At 45.3% G+C, this 23,540-nt stretch overlaps 1 protein-coding gene across 1 annotated transcript; it reads left to right on the forward strand.

The window, feature by feature from the left end:
- The first annotated feature begins 1,159 nt into the window (after positions 1-1,159).
- LOC133010583 (dynein axonemal heavy chain 12-like) lies at positions 1,160-23,228 on the forward strand. Its single transcript, XM_061078176.1, has 72 exons — positions 1,160-1,266; positions 1,867-1,995; positions 2,134-2,268; positions 2,925-2,997; positions 3,325-3,514; positions 3,618-3,684; positions 3,781-3,939; positions 4,056-4,248; positions 4,585-4,773; positions 4,894-5,047; positions 5,140-5,231; positions 5,338-5,516; positions 5,616-5,751; positions 5,865-5,990; positions 6,099-6,233; positions 6,641-6,834; positions 6,934-7,162; positions 7,277-7,462; positions 7,554-7,754; positions 7,886-8,080; positions 8,181-8,302; positions 8,393-8,675; positions 8,769-8,882; positions 9,075-9,219; positions 9,350-9,522; positions 9,608-9,760; positions 9,854-10,093; positions 10,231-10,476; positions 10,595-10,714; positions 10,810-10,919; positions 11,015-11,195; positions 11,316-11,456; positions 11,571-11,654; positions 11,768-11,956; positions 12,081-12,200; positions 12,343-12,531; positions 12,663-12,814; positions 12,950-13,088; positions 13,231-13,397; positions 13,482-13,737; positions 14,171-14,467; positions 14,621-14,799; positions 14,941-15,133; positions 15,222-15,383; positions 15,492-15,686; positions 15,825-15,958; positions 16,050-16,212; positions 16,320-16,400; positions 16,504-16,680; positions 16,777-16,908; positions 16,998-17,087; positions 17,192-17,332; positions 17,441-17,682; positions 17,834-17,981; positions 18,111-18,256; positions 18,371-18,585; positions 18,697-18,889; positions 18,970-19,162; positions 19,249-19,421; positions 19,666-19,806; positions 19,918-20,076; positions 20,183-20,478; positions 20,564-20,817; positions 20,913-21,050; positions 21,152-21,289; positions 21,415-21,648; positions 21,759-21,944; positions 22,054-22,157; positions 22,250-22,592; positions 22,700-22,791; positions 22,894-22,961; positions 23,038-23,228. Exons 1-72 carry the CDS (start codon positions 1,160-1,162, stop codon positions 23,226-23,228), a joined length of 11,991 nt encoding a protein of 3,996 aa, XP_060934159.1.
- Positions 23,229-23,540: the final 312 nt, after the last annotated feature.

Here is a 23,540-nt window from a genome sequence, read left to right on the forward strand (position 1 = left end):
GAAATAAAAACATTTATTTTGATTGCTGATGAAAACACAATGAATTAAACAACCCAATTTATTTACTATGGTAAAATTTCCATTCAGTTCAAAATCCTAGCAGACGTCATCTCAAGGCACTTTACAAGCTCAGGTTTAGACCTTTAAAGAAAAACCTCCCTCATTAACTGGAAGAAACTTCAAGCAGAACCAAAAATGTTAAACTAATTTACATTTAGATGTATCATTTACATTTATATTTAACATTTATAGTTAATATTTAGTTTTAACATTGAACGTTTAAATATAGATACAACATTCAACACTCAACTTATATATGACATGGATTTCTGTCTTAAATGTGAAGAAACTGAGCTAAATATTTGAAATGTATCAGCATAAAAACTAAAGGCGGGTGGAAAAGAGGGCAGAGAAGAGAGAGAAAACCAGGTATAGTTGTGTTTCCAGTGAAGAATCAAAGTTATTGATGTAAATGTGGGACAGAGAGAGAGAAGTCCTCAGTGCATGATTGGAGTTCCCCCATAAGGTCTATAAGACAATAAATACAGGTTATGAGCTCTGAACCCCAGGATAAGGATTGGTTCTAACGTCGCTCCGGCTGGCGTGCGAAGTCAAGGTTTGGCTTTTTCCATATCCGCCCTGTCGCACATTCTCTTCACACCCCCGACTCTGGACACGTGTCGGACCCTTCTCCCGGATCACCTCAGCAACGGTGCTCCTCAAGCCGCCTCACTTAACTGTGCACACCAGGGGAATCCAGCTGTTTCATTAAAGCATCGTAATGTCGCCCAGCCCTCATTTGATTCATAGACTCTATATAAAAATCATAGGTTTGAATACAGGCGCAAGCGGCTGATGTCATGGCAAATTAAAGTTCATAGGAGGCTACTTATAATCAAAGGCAGTTGAGAGCCAAAAGTCGAGCAACACAGCTTTTCCTTTAAAGTTAACCTTTGACTTTCTGCTACAATTCAGAAACTACTTGATTCACATTTTAAGAGTGACATCATGTGCGACAGTTCACAAATTTGGAGACTAGCGAAGCTTACAAAAATTGGAACAACTTTCAACACATATACTATCTCAAACTCTTTATTTTAAATTTTGATCTCATGTCTGATTAACTCCAGGAACAGTTTTTGTCAGAGTTAGCGCCACAATGATGAAAGAGATGTCACGGCATGTAGGGGCTCCGCAGAAGGACCCGGTCCTGCCCGCGGTCGCGGTTTTGCAGCTCATGGAACAGAAGGAAAGCCTCAGCTCATCGTAAGTTTGTCTTTGTCAGCACCCCACAGTAAAGTGACAGTTGTCGTGTATTCACTAGAGTAAATGATTTAGCATGTGTTTAAGTCCTCCAGGTGTTTATTCAAGCAGGTCTGTCCCTCTTTGGAAAGACCTTTGACTTAGGGAATGACCTCTGACCAGCAAATGGATGGGGGTAAAGGGAAGGTCCATGACAATTGCATTTTCATCTTTATTTGCAAAACACCTCCTTATTTGGGCTGATGGCCCTGTTGTGTGATGTCATGTTATCTCTAGGTTTGGGGTCCCACCTCCCTCCTATAAAACTTCTTGCCCTGCAGGGAGAAGACAGATTTTCACTCTTTGGCCTGGGTGATTTCTCCGAGTTCTAGAGCTCGTCCTGCCCTGTACTACTTTGTGTAATAAACATCATTATACTTGTAGGTACTGGGTCCGTGTTCCTTTCCTTCACCATCAGCTTTTACAATCACATCAACCTCTCGGCCGACCAGAATACACTTCACAGTTCAATTGATTCACCAAGTGGAAATCCATCAAGCATTAACGTTCAACAGCCATAACCCAACCTAAATCTCTTACCCCTCCACTTCTGCTTCTTTTCAGGCGGGCTTTGTCAAAGATCTCTCGTGAGGTTTCTAAAACAGTTAGACCGAAGGGGGCACCGAAGGAGCCAGTCCTTCCCCCGGTTCAGGTCTTTCAGCTCAAAAGAAAGGTGGAATCCGTCAACGAATCGTAAGTTTGTCATTGTCAGCACCCCACAGTAAAGTGACGGTTCAATTGTCTCACAAAGAGGAAATCAACCTCGCATTAACGTACAATAGCCATAACCCGACCTAAATCTCTTTCCCCTCCTCTTCTGTTGTTTTTCAGAGTCCCTTTGCAAAAGAGGTCTCTCGGTGCTGAGGTTACTAAAACATCTAAACCGAAGGGGACCACAAAGGAACAGGTCCTTCCCCAGCTTGGGGTCATGCGGCTCAGCGATCAGAAGAAAAACCTCGACACATCGTAAGTTTGTCTTTGTCAGTAACCCCACAGTAAAGTGACAGTTCAATTGATTCACCAGGTGGAAATCAACCTGGCTTTAACGTACAACGGCCATAACCTGACCTAAATCTCTTTCCCCTCCTCTTCTGGGTCTTTTCAGTGGGCCTCGGCCAAAGAAGGCTATGTTTGCGGAGGATGCTAAAACAGTTAAACCAAAGGGGACACCAAAGGACCCATTCCGTCCAAAGGTTGATGGCTTTCCGCTCAGAAAAAAGATGGTACCACTCGACCCATAGTAAGTTCGTCTCTGTCAGTACCCCACAGTAAAGTGTCAGTTCAGCTGTCTCACCAAGTGGAAATCAACCGAGCTTTAATGTACAACAGCTATAACCCGACCTAAAACTCTTTCTCCTCCTCTTTTGGCTTTTTTCAGTATCCCTTTGCCATATATTTCTCACCTCAGTGAGGTCGACCAGGTGGAGGCAGCAACGCAGGTGTTAAAAAATTGGATACTTACTCAACAAAGCCGACTGAAACAGGAGCAACTAGAGGAACACCAGGAATTATTGTAGGATTTTTTTCTTTATCAGTGCCCCACTCATATCTTCAGGGTTAAATAATTGTGTTGGCTTCTGTGTTTACACTGTGTTCACACTTTGTTGATTGAATTATTGCAGGTTTTCTCGAGAAATGGATGCTGAAGAAAGGATCACAAGGAACAAGGCATCAACGCGCATGCAGCTAGGGAGGGTGCAATCAGAGCCATCGTTTTTACCTCCTGTATGACAGTGATCCAACTACATATCCATAATCCCAATATTAATTAATATACAAATATTGGTTAAATATTGGTTAATAACAATGTTTTATTCTCTACTTGCTTTACAGTGGCGTACTGAGAGGGGGAAGGAAAGGGTGAGTTTTCTTTTTAGTTCTAAATTTGACCTTCCAAGAGACAACAATCTCTCATCTCAATAAAATGTATTTGTATTTATGTCTCTATTTATTTACATCTATGTCCTTATTTACTTTGATGTATATCACGCCTCTCTTATTATATTTCGGTCCCATTTGCAGAGGATCTATGAGCTCCTGAAGCAGCGAGTGGAGAAGTGCCCGGTCGCTCCCATCCCACAAGAGTGGCTGGACTCGGTCGGTGACAGAATCCCGCAGCAGCTGAAAGAGAATGCTCAGTCAAAGAAACAGCTGAAGGAGCTCTACACGGAACTCTGCAACAACTTCAGCATTGCTCTGATCACACACAGCGGTATTGCCTATTGTTTGTTAATGTAGGCTACAGCCTGTGTGTAGTGTACATGTGCAGGGTACAAGTGAATCATGTCTCATTATGCCATATTCTCTCCCTTTAGTCGACTCGACAATAAAGAATCCAGATAAGACGCTTTGCTCAGAAGAGCAGGAAGCTCCCCGCGAAAAGTGAGTATTTAACGTCCAGAAATGAACAGAATAACCAAACAGTAGTTGTAGATTTTCACACCTTTTTGTAAAATATATTTTCCAATTTTTTTCCAGCGCTTCTCTTGCCTCCCACACTTGGCACAAGACGTTTATCAGAAACTGCCAGTTGATGGAAAGTAACTTGCACGTTTCTCATCCGGTCCTCCGGGCAATTTCGGATTTGGGCAACATGACATTTTTGACGCTGGTCCTGATCGATCTTCCAGGATGCCGGTAAGAAAAGACGACACGAATGCTAAAATGGATCTGCTAGAATAAGCAGATTACTGGGATGTTTCATGGGAAGCTTTTCTCATTTTCTGATTTCCTTTTGGCTTCTGCTGGTTCAGGCATGCCGGACCCGTGAACTATGGCACTCTACAGGAAAAAATGTCGGAGGGGTGTAGAAGAACAGAGGAGCATATCATGAATGTCTGGTATCAGAATGTCATCCACCTACTTACCAGGAAAGAAGTTGTGGATCACATTTCAGATGCATTGGAATCCTTCTATAACTGTGCCTCCACCCTCATCTCCAACCAGGTAACGCTGCTTTAAGACTGGTTTTCGATTTGAGAAGAGTCCGATTTAAAGGATTTAAAGCAGGATTATTTCATTTTATTATTGCAAACAATACTCACATCATAAGCCAACTCCCTTGAATTGAAATGTAGAAAGTTTTCTGTCTATTGTAAAATGAATCTCATCCCATAGTGTCAATAATGCAAACATATAGCCTGCTGTATTGAGATAGATTTGTACAAGCTGCAGATTACAAACTGGCCATTATTAGGATTGACTGCTGTGCTCTTTCGATGTATGTTTCTTTGATCACGCATTTTGACCTAATGGATATTTCTTTCCCATGTTAACTCCAAGATGAAAGCCATGCTCCAGAGAAACGTAGAGGAGCTTGCCGAGCTGTTTAAGCCAAGAAACGAACACCTCTTGCCCATCTTCAGTCTGGCCTTGACACTTGATAATGAAAAGATTGAAATGTACCCCCCCTCACAAGATCTGGAAGACTATGTTTTGGGGATTTTGAAATCCATCACAAGTACATTGCAGGTGAGCTCACGTGTGATAGCCACTCAAAACACAATGTGATGTCATGTTATTGTGTTTAGAGCTACCGATGATATACATGTGTGCTAAGCTAGTGCTGAAATGTGTGATAACGATCCACAGAGAGTCCCGACGATCCAGTCATGGATTGTAGACGACAGGCCTTCATTTGTTGATGCTGAAGTGCCTGCGCCCATCCAAGCCTGGGCTCGAGATATACTAAAGGCGTGTGTGTGCAGGAATGTGAAGGATCCTGAGAAATATCTCAATAGCTATGGTAATGTTTCAAAGTCTCCATCCATCAACCATCATTGAGGTCATCCACTGATCTTAAGTCCCTTCGGTGCTAACTGGTGCTTTATTTTGCAGTTGAAAAGTACGCCTGGCTCGTCAATGGAACTGCAGAGGCGGATGTGGAGAAGTTCATGGAGGAGCAACACTCTTTTGGCGAGTACAACAAGGTAACGGATAATAATATCCAATTCGTGCTGCTTATGTACCTAAACCTGCCGTGCTGTCAGTTTTCCGGATGAATGTCAATGTTTGATTTCATCGCCCTTTTAACAGCGGATAGAGGATTTTCATGCTCTGCAGTATGAGATTCTGAACTTGCCAAAAGAAGTTAACATCTCACTGGTCTATCTGAACTGTGAAGAGCTGAGGAACGGGCTCGCCAGCAAAGCCAAAAGCTACGCTGAGATACTTCGACAGATGATGCTCAGCAACTACCGCAAGCAGAGTCGACAGTGAGTCACTTCTTGTAACTTTCACATTAAACCCTCACTCTGTGTTTTTAAACGTTGACATTTTGACGTATATTTAATACTTTCTGTTTCCATTCGAAGGATCTGTTCTGAATTTGAAAAGATAAAAGAGAAAGCTATGATTATTCCCAAGACGACAGATGATATAGCTCAGATGATTGAGTTCATCGATTTCATAAAAACAAAGGGTGTTGCACAACTGGAAAAAAAAGTTGATGTAAGTAACCTAATGATACATACTTGTACAAATTATATTACAAGATAATATATGGATTGCAGTTATTGTATACTGGGTCTAACACCAATCCCTACCACTTTGTATTTTGACAGGACGCCCGCTTCAATATGATGATGCTCTTTGATTACGCAATCTTTGACAATGAGGATCTGGTCCATAATAGCATTCTCATAAGGTGGCCAGAGAAAATCCAGCACGTCTTAGAACTCAATGAGGATGTAAGTGCCCGTGTGTCGGCCTTTAACTTTATATCAACGATGTTCTTGATTTTTTTTATGCTTTCTTATGAGGATGACCTAATCCTGGGCCTCTATGTTATTTTCCAGATCCTCTTCACGTCCAAGAAGAAAGGAGTGGAAGAGCTATTCGCCAAAAGACAGGCAATATCCACACAGCTGCGGAAGCTGGAAATCAGAGTCGACGACATCCAATATTACTCCGAGCTGGAGCGGACGATTGAGGTACAGTGTCATTGGTGCTTTCGGATCACCTCAATAGATAATAATTTTGGGATATACACGTATTTGCTGTCTTGCGTTAGATGAGAAAATATATCACTCTCATATCTGTACGGGAAATATGCTGCTGGATCTTCTCATCTCACTCTATCCAAAAACAAGCACATTAAAAAAATGTAATAACAAGGCCTGAAATTACTGGAAGGGACAAAAATGACAAAATTATGACAAAATGAATGAAAAGAAAATGATTGAAATTAATTAGAAATGTTCCGTTTTCCACTTTGTTTTATTCTATTTAGTTTTTTGGGGGTCAGAACCTTTTCATTAATTAATTTATTCAATTTAGTTTTGATCTCTTTCTGTTGTTTGTATAAATAATTAACTGTCTTGTCCTTTTTGTCTGGTAGTATGTGACCGATGTGCATAAGGTTCGGGAACTTCTCCACGAGACTGAGAGGAATATCGACTCCCTCAACAGGGAGGAGGCCGTCTATGAATTGGAACTCGTAACTTTCCCGGAGCTTGATATCATGAGAGAGAACATTACAACGTACCACAGGCTGTTTGAACTTGCACAGAAGTGGCAGGACACAGAGAAAAGGTTTATTTTCAGTTTGATACATGTGTTTGTATATATATATATATATATGTCTATATTTATAGATAAACCCTGATAACCTGTTATCCTCTTTGTGAATAGCTGGATGGATGGAATCTTCACAGAGCTCGATGGGCAGAGCATGGAGGTAGAGATGGATGAGTTCTACAGGGAGATCTACAAGATGCTGAAGAAGTTCCAAAAAAAACAGAGAGAGCTCAAGCAAGAGGCCGAGAAGAAGGACAAAAAGGCTAGTGCACAACCGAAGCAGGAGGAATCTCCCACGGAACTTTTCTGCGCCACTGTATTGGAACAGATCAAAATGTTCAAGGTATTGTATTAAACTTAGCGGCTCATTGATGTCATCAAGTCTTCCAGTGAATGAAATCTCGTGTCTTGAAGTCCTGATGCCATAATAATCAGTGGATTGTGCTCGTGTCAACAGGAGCACGTCCCCTTGGTGACCACCTTGTGCAATCCAGGCATCAGAGGCCGCCACTGGAAGCAGATGTCAGAAATCTTTGGGGCCGACCTCACCCCCGACCCTCGTACGAAACTGCGCAACGTCCTCAAACAGAACCTGGGTCCTCACCTGGCGAAGTTTGAGGTTATCAGTGCTGCTGCTACCAAAGTAAGGAGCTTGAAGCTTTCCAGTCATTTTGTTAAAACCTCATTAGTGTATCTACGTGTTGACTGTGCTCACACTATTTGTGTCTCAACAGGAATTCTCCTTGGAGAAGGCGGTGCAAGCCATGTCATGCGTTTGGGACGACATTTCTTTCAACCACCAACCGTACAGGGAGACGGGAATATCCATCCTGTTTGCCTGGGATGAAATTCAGACAACTCTAGACGACCAGATTGTGAAGACTCAGACGATGAGGGGCTCGCCTTTCATCAAGCCCATTGAGGAGGAGATCAAGGTTTGCCTAATGTTTAAGGGAATGTGTATAGATACTAAACAAAGGCTCAGATTGCATTGGGGTTCTACCTGGCAGGTGTATTTTGAATTCACCTCTGTGTATTCAGTCCTTTAACTCTTGTTTTACCTCAGGAATGGGAGACAGGCCTGCTTCACATCCAGGAGACCCTGGACGAGTGGCTGAATGTACAGAGCTCGTGGCTCTACCTGGAGCCCATCTTCTCCTCTGAGGATATCATGCAGCAGATTCCAAAGGAGGGAAAACTTTTCCAAATTGTGGACAAAACCTGGAAAGAAATCATGAAGCACTGCGTTAAGAATTCTAAGGTACTTGTCAAATCCGTTGTTAATGGTCATTAAACGAAAAAAAGAGAGAAAACCTGAAAGATACAATGCTTCAGCTAACCTCTGATTTTTTTAATAAAAGGTTGTGCCAGCAACTTCAATGCCTGGTTTGCTAGAAAAACTGATAGAGTCCAACAACCAACTGGAAGTCATCATGAAAGGACTGAATGCCTATCTGGAGAAGAAACGTCTCTTCTTCCCACGGTAAACAAAATGTTTCTGCATTGTATCCTCTTATCCAAATCTTTGTTCATGTCACAGATTAGATTTGATTGTTATCCATGTCGCATCCAGGTTCTTCTTTCTGTCCAACGATGAAATGCTGGAGATCCTGTCTGAGACCAAAGACCCTCTGCGGGTGCAGCCCCATCTCAAGAAGTGCTTTGAGGGCATTTCCAAGCTGGACTTCCTTTCCAATCTGGATATCCAGGCAATGTACAGCAGTGAGGGGGAGCGTGTGCAGCTCATCCGGAATATTTCCACGTCAGATGCCAAAGGAGCTGTGGAGAAGTGGTTGTTGCAGGTGGAAGATATGATGATTCAAAGTGTCAGGGACCAAGTGGCCCAGTCCAGACTGGTGAGATCCCTCTTACACTATCTTGATTTGTCAACTGTAATAGTGAGCGACAGCTGAGTGCTAAACATGCTAAACACGTGGTCGTATTAACAGGCCTATGCTGAAACTGAGAGGAACCAGTGGGTGAAGGAATGGCCTGGGCAAGTGGTGCTCGCCACCTCCCAGATTTTCTGGACTACGGAGGTGCATGAGGCTATCTTCAAAAATGTAAGTTTTAACGCCTGAAGTTTTTCAAATACCAACAATTACAGCAAAATTTCATTTTCGGAAAAATCCTTTGTGGCGTAGGAGCAGTGGCATTTGATTGACTAGTTCTCTAGATTATCATGGCGCCTTAATAGTGTCAAAGTGGAGATGAGACAGTAACGGTGATTGTGATCCATGTAGGTGTTGGAGGAGTACTACGAGCAACTCAGGGTGCAGCTGATGGATGTCGTGCAGCTGGTGCGGGGGAAACTGGCCAAACAAACTAGGACCACGTTGGGAGCACTGGTCACGATTGATGTCCACGCTCGGGATGTGGTCATGGAGCTGATCGAGAAAGGTACCTAACAGCACAACATTCAGAGCTGATAAGTTTCACAGAGCTTAGCTCCAGCACCCACAATGGCGCCCAGAAACCGCAACCAGATAACTACTCCAAAAACTAATTTACATTGACCATCTTTTAACAGGCGTATCAAATGAAACTGACTTCCAGTGGCTCGCCCAGCTGCGTTACTACTGGAATAACGATAACGTTCGTGTTCGCATCATCAACTGTGATGTGAAATATGCCTACGAGTACTTGGGGAACTCACCCCGTCTGGTCATCACCCCTCTGACGGACAGATGCTACCGAACGCTGGTAAAACGGCAAACAAATAATCTCCTTGGGTGTGAGCCCACTTTCAGCATTGAGTGTTAAATTCCATGCTTTACCTTTGTTTCAGATCGGAGCTTTCTTCCTGAATTTGGGCGGTGCACCCGAGGGTCCGGCAGGAACAGGAAAGACCGAAACCACCAAAGATCTCGCCAAAGCTCTCGCCGTGCAGTGCGTAGTCTTCAACTGTTCGGACGGTCTGGATTACATCGCTATGGGAAAAGTAATATCAGCAGCAAACTGTAGATTCATATTCATTATGCCATTGTTACGAATGGGAAAGGTTTTTTAACATGATTTCTGCGATATCTCCCAGTTTTTCAAGGGTCTCGCCTCATCTGGTGCGTGGGCCTGCTTTGATGAGTTCAACCGTATCGAGCTGGAGGTGCTGTCTGTGGTGGCCCAGCAGGTTCTCTCCATCCAAAGGGCTGTGGGGCAGAACCTGGAGGAGTTTGACTTTGAGGGTACCATACTCAAGCTCAACCCCAACTGCTTTGTGTCCATCACGATGAACCCTGGCTATGCAGGACGTTCAGAGCTCCCAGACAATCTCAAGGTCCGTTACCAGGGATAATCAATATTTGACCAGACATCAAATTCTGATGACTAAGCTTTTAAACATCTTCATTAATATGTTTCTTAATATTCAGGAAATATGCAACTCTCCGACATTTCGGTCTCTTCTGCTTGCAGGTGTTGTTCCGAACGGTCGCCATGATGGTCCCCAACTACGCCCTGATTGCGGAGATCTCCCTGTACTCATACGGCTTCCTCAATGCCAAACCACTGTCGGTGAAGATAGTGATGACCTACAGACTCTGTTCGGAGCAGCTTTCGTCCCAGTTTCATTATGATTATGGTATGAGAGCTGTCAAAGCCGTACTCGTGGCTGCAGGAAACCTCAAGCTAAGCTTTCCGGATGAGAACGAGGACATACTGGTATTGAATCCATACATTTTCTCAACATTTGACACAGTTTCCTATTTGGACACTTTTGGGGGGTTTGTTGGTTTCTTGGCTGTTTCTGACCCTTTCACTTTCATGTCTTGTCGCTCAGCTCCTCAGGTCCGTCAAGGATGTTAATGAGCCCAAGTTTCTCGCCCATGATATTCCGCTCTTCAACGGCATCCTCAGTGACTTGTTTCCCGGCATCATCCTCCCCGAGGCGGACTATAAGGTCAGATGCATCCTTCAAACAAGCCTACTGTATGTTGTGTTTATGTGTTTTCATGTTGTGTTGTATATTAAAATGTTTTTCTGTACCTTTTGCAGCTGTTCCTGGAGGCTGTTGGAGATATTTGTGTAAAACGCAACCTCCAGCAAACAGACTTCTTCCTAACGAAGTTGATTCAGACCTATGAGATGATGATCGTCAGGCACGGGTATGTTACATTTCACTTTTTCACAGTATAACATTTTTGAAATTTGTTTCCCGGAATACAATTTTGCATGAAAATGTTCCTTTTTTATATTTCAGATTCATGCTGGTGGGTGAGCCCTTTTCCGGAAAGACCAAAGTGCTGCACGTGCTAGCTGACACTCTGACTCTCTTGAATAAGAGAGGGGCCGAGGAGGAGAAAGTCATCTTCAGGACAGTGAACCCAAAGTCCATCACCATGGGGCAGCTCTTTGGACAGTTTGACCCAGTTTCCCATGAGGTAGTTGGCCTGTGACTTGGATCCTCTTGATTCTCTGGTTTTCACAGTATTGGTGTGATCCTGCAGGCGTCCCATTTCTCCTTGTAACCTTTTCCCTTTAATCTTCTCTCTCACTTCAAGTGGACGGACGGGATTGTAGCCAACACATTTCGTGAGTTCTCAGCATCCGAGACACCGGACCGCAAGTGGGTGGTGTTTGACGGTCCCATAGATACACTGTGGATTGAGAGCATGAACACCGTGCTGGATGACAACAAGAAGGTAAAGTAAGACATAGGGAAACCATTTAGACCATTTAGCATTTCTTAGTGGAGCGATTCTCATTCGTTTTCACGGTACGACTAATATTTGTATTGCTCTGCTCTTCCTCCCCAGTTGTGCCTGATGAGTGGCGAGATCATCCAGATGTCCAATCAGATGAATCTAATATTTGAGGCAATGGATCTATCACAGGCCTCAGTAAGTTAGAAGCTCAACAGCTGCTGGTGCATCGCTACAGAATCACAAACATGAGCCCAGTTTGGCTCTGTTGTCTTATCCGATCTAATTGGATCTTCTTTGTGTCACTGCAGCCTGCCACAGTCAGTCGGTGTGGTATGATCTACATGGAGCCATCTCAGTTGGGCTGGGAGCCGTTGGTCATCTCCTGGATGAATACACTTCCTGAAATTCTGCAGAGCAAGGACAACCGCTCGCTGACGATGGAGCTCTTCTATTGGCTCGTGCCGCCTGCCCACAGGACGCTGCGCAAGCTCTGCAGGGTGAGTGACCCCAGGCCCCCGAAACAATCCCGACACAAATATCTGTAGAAGATCAAGCTTTTTACTTTTATTTCCATATGTATAAGAAGCGTTCTCTCATGCCTGATAATGTTTGTGTTTCCAGGAGGTTGTTCCCACCAGCGACAGCAACACTGTGGTGTCCTTGTTTCGACTGTTTGAGATGCTGCTCACTGATCCTATCGAGAGTGATTCTGCGGATGAGCACATTCGCACCTGGATCATGGTAAAAGATCTCGATCATTCATCATCTCATAACCTTAAATAAAACACTTGCATTGGAAGGAATTGCACCATGTAAAGTCCCATGCAAAGGTTTTATTGTTTTTGTTGAAGTTGTATTTGTTTCTCATTCTTTACGATACCAGGCTGCTTTTACCTTCGCCTTGACCTGGTCAGTGGGCGGCAGCTGTGATACAGCCAGCCAAGGGGTTTTCAGTGAGTTCTTAATGACGATCCTCTCAGGAAAATCCGAGGAATTCCCAGTCCCGGAAGCTGTGGGGAAATGGGAGTGTCTAATGGATGCGGAGGGCACGGCCTATGACTACTTCTATGAGGTATTTTCAGATGTGTTGAGTTCAAATCAGTGGATGAAGTGTTTTAAACAACACTTCAAACAGGAGTTGTACAAGTGTAGTTGCCTTTGTTCACTCGCACAACAAATAACAACCACTTATCTCTAATTCAGTTCAAAAGAAAAGGACGATGGGTTCATTGGAATGACACCATCAGGAACATCGAGCTGGGGGACAAAAAGACCAAAGTGCAAGACATCATCGTTCCCACCATCGACACGGCTCGCTACACCTACCTTATGGACCACTGCATCACCAATGGAGTGTAAGTACTGTCGCTATCAATGATGCTTCATTAATATCAATAGTTGTGAATGTATCTGTGCCGAATATACTATCTCATTTCATTTTGACCTGAATTGATTTAATGTAACATTTGTTTTAACATGCCTCTGCTCAGACCCTCCCTGTTTGTTGGTCCTACCGGTACCGGGAAGTCAGTGTATGTGAAGGAGAAACTGATGAACCACCTGGACAGAGATCGCTTTGTACCCTTCTTCATCAACTTTTCAACCCGTACAAGCGCGAACCAAACCCAGGTGAGCATTTTGATGACAGTAGGTTTCATTGAGGGATTGTTTCGATGACGACTACAAAATTATATCAATTGTGTTGGGTGCTTTATTAATCACAGGATTGTTTTTTCAAACTTTCAAACCTTCATTGCGTTTGTGTGTCCAGCATATCATCATGTCCAGGTTGGACAAGAGGAAGAAGGGAGTGTACGGGCCCCCAGTGGGAAAGAAGTGTGTGATCTTTGTGGATGACATGAGCATGCCTGCTCTGGAGACGTTTGGAGCGCAGCCTCCTGTGGAGCTTCTTCGACAGTACATGGATCACGAAAACTGGTATGAAACATCCACCATTAGAGACCAGTTTCAGTTTTGTTGCTCCAAACCATTGTTTATTTTACGCCTGTTATGCTCCGTTAGGTACGATCTGAAGGAAACCACCCACATCGCGCTCGTCGACCTCCAGCTCTTGTGCTGTATGGGCCCCCCTGGTGGCGGGAGGAACGCGGTGACGGCTCGCTTCCTGCGACACTTCAACATTTTTGGCATCAACGCCTTCAGCGATGACACCATGGTTCGCATCTTTTCCAATGTGATGTCCTTCTATCTGAAAAACAACGAATTCCCGTCTGACTGTTTCAGTATTGGCACCAAAATAGTGACGGCTACCATGGAGGTGAGTGAGCTTAAAGGTTCATTGTTCACATTGAGGTGAAAGGGTGATGTTTTCATTAGTGTGTTTTATATAAATTGTACAAATTGTTGCTTTCTTTACCCTAGAATGGGTCCTTTATATTTAGATACTTTTATTTACATCAGGAGCGGATCCTCCATACAGAGGCAGCCATGTTTTTGACAGTAGCCCAAACTGGACGAACTCAACACCTTTTGAGTTTTTATGACAACTGAAGGTTACCACAGGTTTCTTTTCATGTTTCGAAGGGGAGGGGAAGGTGAGAGGTCAGCTGCAATATGACCTTCACCACTAGATGTCACTAAATTCTACTCACTGGAACTTTAACATCGTGTGAACAGCTTTGATAAAATCTCGGAGCAAACAGCTTGTCTCTAGTTGTCTGACCGTATAAATTACTTTCAATATCCCAAAGGTGTATAAGAAAGCCATGGAAAACCTGCTTCCAACTCCAGCCAAGTCTCACTACACGTTCAACCTGCGGGACTTCTCACGCGTCATCCAAGGCTGCCTGCTGCTGAGGAAGGAGTCTCTGCAGAACAAAAACACTATGATAAGCTTGTTTGTCCACGAGGTCTTCCGGGTCTACTACGACCGGCTGGTGGACAACAAAGATCGAGCTTGGCTCTACCAGCTGATGAACAACATCCTCAACGATCACTTCAGCGAGGATTTTGGTCAGGTGTTTGATAACCTGAAGCAAGGAAGTGAAGTAAGTTACACTTTGTTACTGTGTTTTACCAGGTTTGTGAATGAAGGAAGCCGTCACTTCTTTCTGCCTGACATATGGAACATTTATAACTTTATATGTGCTTTACTTTTACAAAACTGACTTTTACTAATCCGTGCCATCAAATGTTTTCAGCTGGTTGAGGAGGACATGAGCAACCTTATGTTTGGCGACTACATGCAGCCTGACCTGGAGGATGATGAGCGCATGTACTCTGAGGTGCCCTCGATGGAGGACTTCTCTCAGGTGGTGGTGTCGTGTCTCCTCGAGTACAACCAGACTCACAAGAACCACATGGACCTCGTCATCTTCCGGTAAACAGCAGCACAGAAAAGAATACCTTGGTCTTGGGCTTTTCATCGACTTGATCGTTATGTTAAACAGATCAGTTTATTAATGTTCAAGTCACTTTGCATGTGAATTGTACCTTTTAAACAAATTTCTGTTTTATGTAGCTACCTCCTGGAGCATCTGTCCCGCATCAGCCGCGTGCTGAAGCAGCCAGGAGGCAATGCCTTGCTCGTGGGAGTGGGAGGCAGCGGGCGGCAGTCCATCACACGCCTGGCTGGGTCCATGGCCCATATGACCCTGTTCCAGCCTGAGATTACAAAGAACTACAGCATGGCGGATTGGAGGGATGATCTGAAGGTGGGCGTTAATTGTTTTGAAAAGTTTTCTTTTATTCTCATGCATTTTTTGTTGAAGAGTTTCAACATGAAATGTCCTTGTAATACAGATGCTGCTGAAAAATGCTGGGCTCAAGGGGCAGAAGACGGTGTTCCTGCTAACTGACACTCAGATCAAGGAAGAGGCTTTTCTGGAGGACTTGGACAGTGTCCTGAACACAGGAGAGGTGCCCAATATGTTCGCCATGGACGAGAAGCAAGAGATTATCGAGGTTGGTTGTAATAGCACTTAAAAGAACAGTTTACACTTTGAGTAGAAGTCCTATCCATTTGTATATGACATACCTCACTTGCTCACGTTCTTCATCTCCCTTCTCCAGACACTGCGTCCCCTTGCCGAGGGTGGGAATAAGAAGCTGGAGTTGAGCCCTCTGGCTCTATTTGCGTTCTTCGTGTCCCGCTGTAAAGAGAACCTGCACATTATCGTGGCTTTCAGTCCCATTGGAGATGCCTTTCGAACTCGCCTGCGCCAGTTTCCATCTCTCATCAACTGCTGCACCATCGACTGGTTCCAGGTACTACATGGCCAGGAGTGGAATATGAGATGTGACTGAAGGTTCATCGTTGACTCTGTTCCTATCAGTGTCTGCAGTCTGTGTTTGCATCGTCTGTGTTTGTTCCCACTCTGAATCTTCTCCTCTCTGCCCTGACAGCCGTGGCCTGAGGAGGCTCTGGAGCGTGTGGCCAACTCCTTCCTGGAGTCAGTGGGGATGACTGAGAAAGAGAGGCAGGACGTCATCCCCATCTGCAAATCCTTCCACACCTCGGCCATAGAGCTGTCAACCAGGTATGACGTGTGGTTTGTTATAGATCAGATTTAAATGAGCGTTAAAAGTAAATTAGACGTACTGAACTTCACACTGTTGTTTCCTGTGAAGGTTCCTCTCTGAGCTTGGCCGTCATAATTATGTGACGCCCACTTCCTACCTGGAGCTGCTCGCGGCTTTCCGTCAGCTCCTCACTCAGAAGCGAGAGGCTGTCATGGGAGCCAAACAGAGATATGTCAACGGTCTGGCTAAACTGGCCTTTGCTGAGGATCAGGTAAATGCAGCCCCACTTTTACCGTGTTGTTTTATTATCCTTTTTATTTTAATTTCAAGATTTTGCACGCCTTTGTCAAACCTGATGAGAACGATGTTTCCTTGTAGGTGGGTGCGATGAAGAAGGAGCTGGTGGACCTACAGCCGAAGCTGGAGGTGGCAAAGATAGACAACGCCAAAATGATGAAGGTGAAGAAATCGCATCTTTTTTTAGCAGAATTCACCGGGATTATATATGGAATGTAAATATCTGATGATATCATGTTATAATGCTAAATATGACCACTTACAGGTGATTGAGAAGGAGTCTGTGGAGGTAGAGGGCATAAGCAAAGTGGTCCGTGTTGATGAGGAGGCGGCAACTATAAAAGCCAGCGTAGCTCAGGCTCTGAAGGATGATTGTGAGAGCGACTTGGCCGAGGCCATCCCCGCCCTGAAAGCTTCCGTCGCGGCCCTCAACACTTTGAAAGTAAGAAACCCTTCGACCACACGTTTAGCTGGCTCAGACAGCTGCTGATGCACAGAGCGTTTTTTAAGCTAAAGTTGTTGCTTCTTTTCATTTCAGCCCTCCGATGTCACGATCGTGAAGTCGATGAAAAATCCCCCCCCAGGGGTGAAGCTGGTGATGGCAGCCGTGTGTGTGATGCTGGAATCGAAGCCGGACAGGATACCGGATCCATCTGGGAGTGGAAAAATGGTCAGATTTATGTCGGAAATATCCCGTATTATTTTCAGAATCTACTCATAACGGAAGCATTTAAAAACATGTCTCATTTTATTTTCTAGGTTTTTGATTACTGGGGTCCAAGCAAGAAGCTTCTGGGGGACATGAACTTCCTACGAGATCTGAAGGAGTATGACAAAGACAACATTCCTGTGAGTGTCAGAAAAACGACATCCCTGTTAAATAGGATCTATAATCAATGTAATTATATTCTCTTGTTCTGTCCTGACCAACTCCGCTCATCTCTTCATCGCAGGTTGCTGTGATGCTAACGATCCGTAATGAGTACATGGTTCAGTCTGGCTTTGATCCAGCTAAAGTGGCAAAGGCTTCCTCTGCAGCAGAGGGGTTGTGCAAGTGGATACAAGCAATGGAGACGTACGACAGGGTGGCGAAGGTAGAGTGTTTCTGTATTTGCACAGACCTTTCTCTCTAATGTGTCCTGATAACAAATCCATGGTTATATATGTTTGCATCAACACTTGATCGTTCTCCGTGAATTTAGCAAGTGGCCCCAAAGAAGGCCAGTCTGGCAGAGGCTGAGGGGTCGCTGTCGGCCACCATGGCCCTGCTGGAGGAGAAGAGAGGGCAGCTGAAGGAGGTCGAGGACCGTTTGGCTGATCTCACGAAAACCTTTGAGGAGAAAACGGAGGAGAAGGCTCAGCTGGAGATGCAAGTGGACTTGTGTGCCAAGAAGTTGGAGAGGGCTGAGAAACTCATCGGTGGTCTGGGTGGAGAGAAGACCAGGTGAGGATGCACAGAAAAATACGTTTGGTCAAGCAGGTTTTGTTCTTCTCGCGTGAATGTAATCCCACGCAGGGCCATTGTAGTTAGTTTGATATGATGGGAATTTGATTCGAGGGACTGGAATCTGTGCTGACGCTGTTGATCTGTCCAGATGGTCCGAGGCAGCAGATAACCTGCAGAACACATACGACAACCTGACTGGAGATGTTCTCATCTCAGCTGGTGTCATCGCCTACCTCGGGGCTTTTACCGCTGGCTTCAGGCAGGACTGCACCAAGACGTGGACCGAGCTCTGCCAGGTATAACCTCCGTTTGTCATGTAGTTCTTTTAGTTTAACTCTATTTGAACGAACACGCCATTTGAGTGAGATGACTGCACATTTGAATTGTTCCTCATCTATTTTCCTCTCATCTCAAACTCTCTCTAGGCCAAGAACATTCCGTCATCAGATGACTTCTCTCTCAGTAAGACCCTGGGAGATCCCATCAAGATCAGGGCCTGGAACATTGCAGGTCTCCCCAGTGACTCCTTCTCCATCGACAACGGCGTCATCGTCAGTACTTCACGACGATGGTGAGTCTGTTTTTGTTGAAGTTTTAAATCAACAAACATATTTGTCACATCTTCAGTTTTTGGCTAAAACAGTTCAAACTAAGATGTGTTTTGTTCTTCAATGTGTTATTGCAGGCCCTTGATGATTGACCCTCAGGGCCAGGCCAACCGGTGGGTCAAGAACTCCGAGAAAGACAACGACCTGAGTGTGATCAAGCTGACCGATGACGACTACATGAGGACTCTGGAGAACTGCATTCAGTTTGGAACCCCCGCGCTGCTGGAAAATGTTGGAGAGGAGCTGGACCCGTCACTGGAGCCACTGCTGCTCAAACAGACCTTCAAGCAAGGTGCTGGGAATGGGATATGGCTTATCAAAGACTCATTTGACAAAGTGTACATTAGTTGAAATCACATTTAATTGAAGTCAATGAAAGTTAAATAATTTTTCTTTCTCATAGGGGGTGTGGATTGCCTCAAGCTGGGGGACAGTATAATTGAGTACTCCCCCAACTTCTTTTTCTACATTACCACGAAGCTGAGGAACCCTCACTACCTACCAGAGCTGTCCACCAAGGTTTCCCTGCTGAATTTCATGATCACCCCAGAGGGCTTGGAGGACCAGCTGCTGGGCATCGTGGTGGCCAAGGAGAGGTACGGCTTTATTTGCCTGAAACACTTACTTGTCAAGTCGGCAGAGCTTTGCATCTGACTGTTGTTTTTCTGCCCTACAGGCCAGAGCTGGAGAAGGCCAGGAACGCACTGATCCTGCAGTCGGCTGACAATAAGAGGCAGCTGAAGGAGATCGAGGATCAGATCCTGGAGACGCTGCAGTCTTCTACGGGAAACATCCTGGAGGATGAGAGTGCCATTCGGATTCTGGACTCGGCCAAGGTCATGTCTGAAGAAATCTCCAATAAACAGAAGGTGCTTACGACAATGTGTTAATCTACGTTCACGTACATATGACATATATGTGTCTGGTAATCTAACATTGAACTATTTCCACCCAGATCGCAGAGAAGACGGAGATCGAGATTGCAACGTCCAGGGAGGGTTACCGAGACATTGCCAAGCATTCCTCTGTGCTGTTCTTCAGCATGGCCGATCTGACCAACATCGACCCCATGTACCAGTACTCCCTGAACTGGTTCGTCAACCTCTACGGCAAATCCATCAAAGACAGGTGGGTGATTCACTGCTGTACGTACTGTTAACACAAGCTTCAAATCACACGGATGTGCCATGTACACACGTAACAAGTAACAAATAGAATGTTTAATTGTACTGTCAGAATATCTGACTGAGCCCTTTACTCATTCACCAGAGATCAAGCTACATTTTAAATATCAACAGAGGACAAACTCTGAATCCTGACGTTAACTATTAGTTCCTCTCCAACTCTTTGTGTTGTGTGTTTTCTCCATCAGTGCAAAGTCCAACGATCTGCCCAAGAGGCTGAAGATCCTGGTCAACCACTTCACCTACAACCTGTACTGCAACGTGTGTCGCTCCCTGTTTGAGAAGGACAAGCTCCTCTTCTCCTTCCTCCTCTGCGCCAACATACAACTGTAAGTGTTTACGGTCCCGCGGGACACTGGTTCAGATTTGATTTCAGAATTACACCAGATTCTCGTAGGACAATGAAATACGTGACGTCTCATATTGATATTTGCATTCAGGGAAAAGAACAACATTCAGTTTTCGGACTTCATGTTCCTGCTGACTGGAGGAGTCGGGCTGCAGACGACCATCCCCAACCCCGACCCCAGCTGGCTCCAGGACAAAAGCTGGGATGAGATACTTCGAGCCAGTGAGCTGCCAGGACTACAGGGACTTGGGTACAAAGCGCAGAGCCATTCTTTTTCATTAGTTATCTTCGTCCTGTAGTTCATTATGAATGACGTCTGACCACCTGAGTTAAACTTGGCCTTCTTTACTCCACAGTGACGCCTTCATCAAGACTCCAGGGGACTTCAAGACTCTTTACGACAGCAAAGAGCCTCACAACACCCCCCCACCTGCACCGTGGTGTGATCAACTCAACGGCCTGCAGAAAATGATCATTGTTCGGTGTCTCCGTCCGGACAAGATGGTGCCGACTGTGACCAAGTATGTGGCCGCCGAGCTGGGGAAGAAATACGTGCAACCGCCTCCCTTTGACCTGAGTAAGAGTTACCTGGACTCCAACGCCACCATCCCACTGGTGTTTGTGTTGTCCCCCGGAGCTGATCCCATGGCCAGTAAGTCGGACTTTATCAAAGTTATTGTCATCAATATATCATGAATGCTTTCATTTTAATGCTAATCCCGAATATCTCTCCACAGGCTTAATTAAGTTTGCCATTCAGAAGGGAATGGATGGGTCCAGGTTCCAGTGCATCTCCCTGGGTCAGGGCCAGGGCCCCATCGCGGCTAAGATGATCTCCACAGCCATGAAGGAGGGGGCGTGGGTGTGTTTACAGAATTGCCATCTGGCGGTTTCCTGGATGTCCGCTCTTGAGAAAATCTGCGAGGCCTTCTGTGAGTCAACTTGCAATCCTGACTTCCGCCTGTGGCTCACAAGCTACCCTTCACCCAAGGTAAAGCACTGTGCATTGCATTCTGAACATTAGGAAGCAATACAGAGACCTCATCTGAGTGGAGTCCTGAAGAAATACCTTGTGTCTGGTTTCAGTTTCCAGTGACCATACTGCAGAATGGAGTGAAGATGACGAACGAGCCTCCTACAGGACTGAAGCTCAACCTGCTTCAGTCCTACCAGACGGATCCTCTTTCTGACCCCGAGTTCTTCAATGATACCGAGAAGCACCAGGTGAGCTGAGGGTCCTTTTATAGACACAACAGGATTTTTGCATTTCCTCATTCAACGTGTCAGGATCGGGCTGTTCTCTGACTCTGCGATTTCTCTATCAGACTTGGGGGAAGCTCCTGTACGGACTGTGCTTCTTCCATGCACTTGTTCAGGAGCGGAAGAAGTTCGGTCCACTGGGCTGGAACATTCCCTACGGCTTCAACGAGTCCGATCTCCACATCAGCATCAGGCAGCTACAGGTATTCACGTCAAATCAACTCATCCAATTTGCTTCATTGGGCTCAACAATCTGTAAATGTGCCGTCCTCTGCTCTTAGAGATTCAGCGTCTCTGCCATTACAACGAATATGACTTTCTGTTTCAGCTGTTTGTGAATGGTTACGACGAGGTGCCCTTCGAGGCCATCCAGTATCTGACCGGGCAGTGCAACTACGGCGGCCGTGTGACAGACGACTGGGACAGGCGCCTCCTGGTGACCATCTTGGCGGACTTCTACAACAAGGATGTCATCGAGATCTCTAACCACTCTTTCTCCCCTAGTGGAAATTACCAAGCCCCGCCAACATCGGACTATAAGGGCTACATCACGTTCATGCAGGTAAAACCACTTGATTCATTTAAATATGTCTTTATTTAATTTAAAATACAAATACTGCAGTGTCCAGCCAAATGAGAAATGACACCTTCCCTCACATTCCCATGCGCTAGGCCCTTCCATCCGGCCAGCAGCCAGAGGTGTTCGGGATGCATGACAACGTGGACATTTCCAAAGATCTCCAGGGGACAAAGTTGCTGTTCGATTCCCTGCTTCTCGCCCAGGGTGGTGCCTCCAAAGGAGCTAGCTCCGGGGGCGACAACGCACTCTACGACATCGCAGACGATATCCTTACCAAGGTTTGAATGATATGACAACGCTAATAAGACGATGTCCTCCTCGTGTAGAAATTGTTCGACATGTTAGTGGTCATGCTCACGGACACCTGTTAATGTTTGTGCCCCACAGCTGCCGAGTAACTTTGACACGGAGGAGGCTCTGGCCAAGTTCCCGGTGCAATACAACGAGAGCATGAACACCGTCCTCGTCCAGGAGATGGAGCGCTACAACACGTACGTTCAAACAGCTCCGTGTCAGAACTTCACGAAGAACAACACATTTATCAAACGTGACTTAATTGCTATTTGATCTCTCTCTCCGTTAGGCTGGCCGTCGTGATCCGTCGGAGTCTACAGAACGTGCTGAAGGCCCTCAAGGGTCTGGTGGTGATGGACGCGGAGCTGGAGAGCATTTCCAGCAGTCTGGCTGTGGGCAAGGTCCCAGAGCAGTGGGCCAAGCGCTCGTACCCGAGCCTCAAACCCTTGGGCAGCTACGTCCTTGACTTTCTCTTAAGGCTGAAGTTTCTGCAGGATTGGTACGAAAGCACCAAACCCGACGTGTTCTGGCTCTCCGGGTTCTTCTTCACACAGGCCTTCCTTACCGGGGCTATGCAGAACTACGCCAGGAAATACAAAGTCCCCATTGACCTGCTCACTTTCGATTTTGAGGTTAGATGACACACACCTACTGATGGTTTCTCCTCGGACTCAAAGATCCGCTCGTACCTCTCATTTCATTCCTCAGAAGGCACTGACATGTTTTTATGATCTCTCAGGTTCTTCCCATCACCGAGTCCGACACGTTCCCCGAGGACGGCGTTTACATCCATGGATTGTTTCTGGATGGCGCCCGATGGAACAAAGAAAGGTTCATACATACGTTTTTTTATATTTAGAATAATAGTTCGTTTATCATGATAATTGAGCGGCATAAAGACAAATCTTAACTGTTGTGTGTCTCTATCATCAGTGGAGTTCTGGATGAGCAGCTTCCCAAAGTCCTGTTCGACTCGATGCCTATCATCTGGATCAAGCCCAGTACGTATTCAGACGTTCGTTCTCTCAAATCTCAAATCAAGATAAATTGGTTGCTCATCATTTTCTTGTCTCTCAGCTAAAAAGTTAACCGAAGACCCGGAGAAACTCTACATTTGCCCGATCTACAAGACCAGTGAGAGGAGGGGCAACCTCTCCACCACCGGCCACTCCACCAACTTCGTCATCGGCATGACGCTGCCCACCGTCAAACTCCCTCAGCACTGGATCAAGCGCGGCGTGGCCCTGCTCTGCCAGCTGGACGACTGAGCCACCATCCTCAAAAATAAAATAATAAAACTAATTGTACTTAGTTGATTCTTGTTGTACTGGGTTCGCACCCTCATGGTTGCTGCACTAATTGTAAGTCAGCTAAATTAAATGTAATGTAATGTAATCACCACCATCATCTTCATCATCATCACCACCTCCCTCTCCCCCTCTTTCTCTCTCGCCCCCATGTGATTGTGATTCAACCAAACAGATTCAATAAAAGAATTGAAAACTTTAACTGCAGATGTATGAAACTTTTGGTACAAACATTCTCTCGGAATCAATGATGAACTGATTTAGATTTTGGTG

This window comes from Limanda limanda, chromosome 9 (assembly GCF_963576545.1).
Source record: "Limanda limanda chromosome 9, fLimLim1.1, whole genome shotgun sequence".
NCBI lineage: Eukaryota > Metazoa > Chordata > Actinopteri > Pleuronectiformes > Pleuronectidae > Limanda > Limanda limanda.

What these genes read in the sequence shown, in the direction of transcription:
- LOC133010583 (XM_061078176.1), top strand. Translation starts at nt 1,160, where the DNA reads ATGATGAAAGAGATGTCACGGCATGTAGGGGCTCCGCAGAAGGACCCG. An exon ending in CGTGGACCGAGCTCTGCCAG is followed by an intron (nt 17,982 to 18,110) that starts GTATAACCTCCG and finishes AACTCTCTCTAG; the next exon opens with GCCAAGAACATTCCGTCATC. An exon ending in AAATCTCCAATAAACAGAAG is followed by an intron (nt 19,163 to 19,248) that starts GTGCTTACGACA and finishes ATTTCCACCCAG; the next exon opens with ATCGCAGAGAAGACGGAGAT.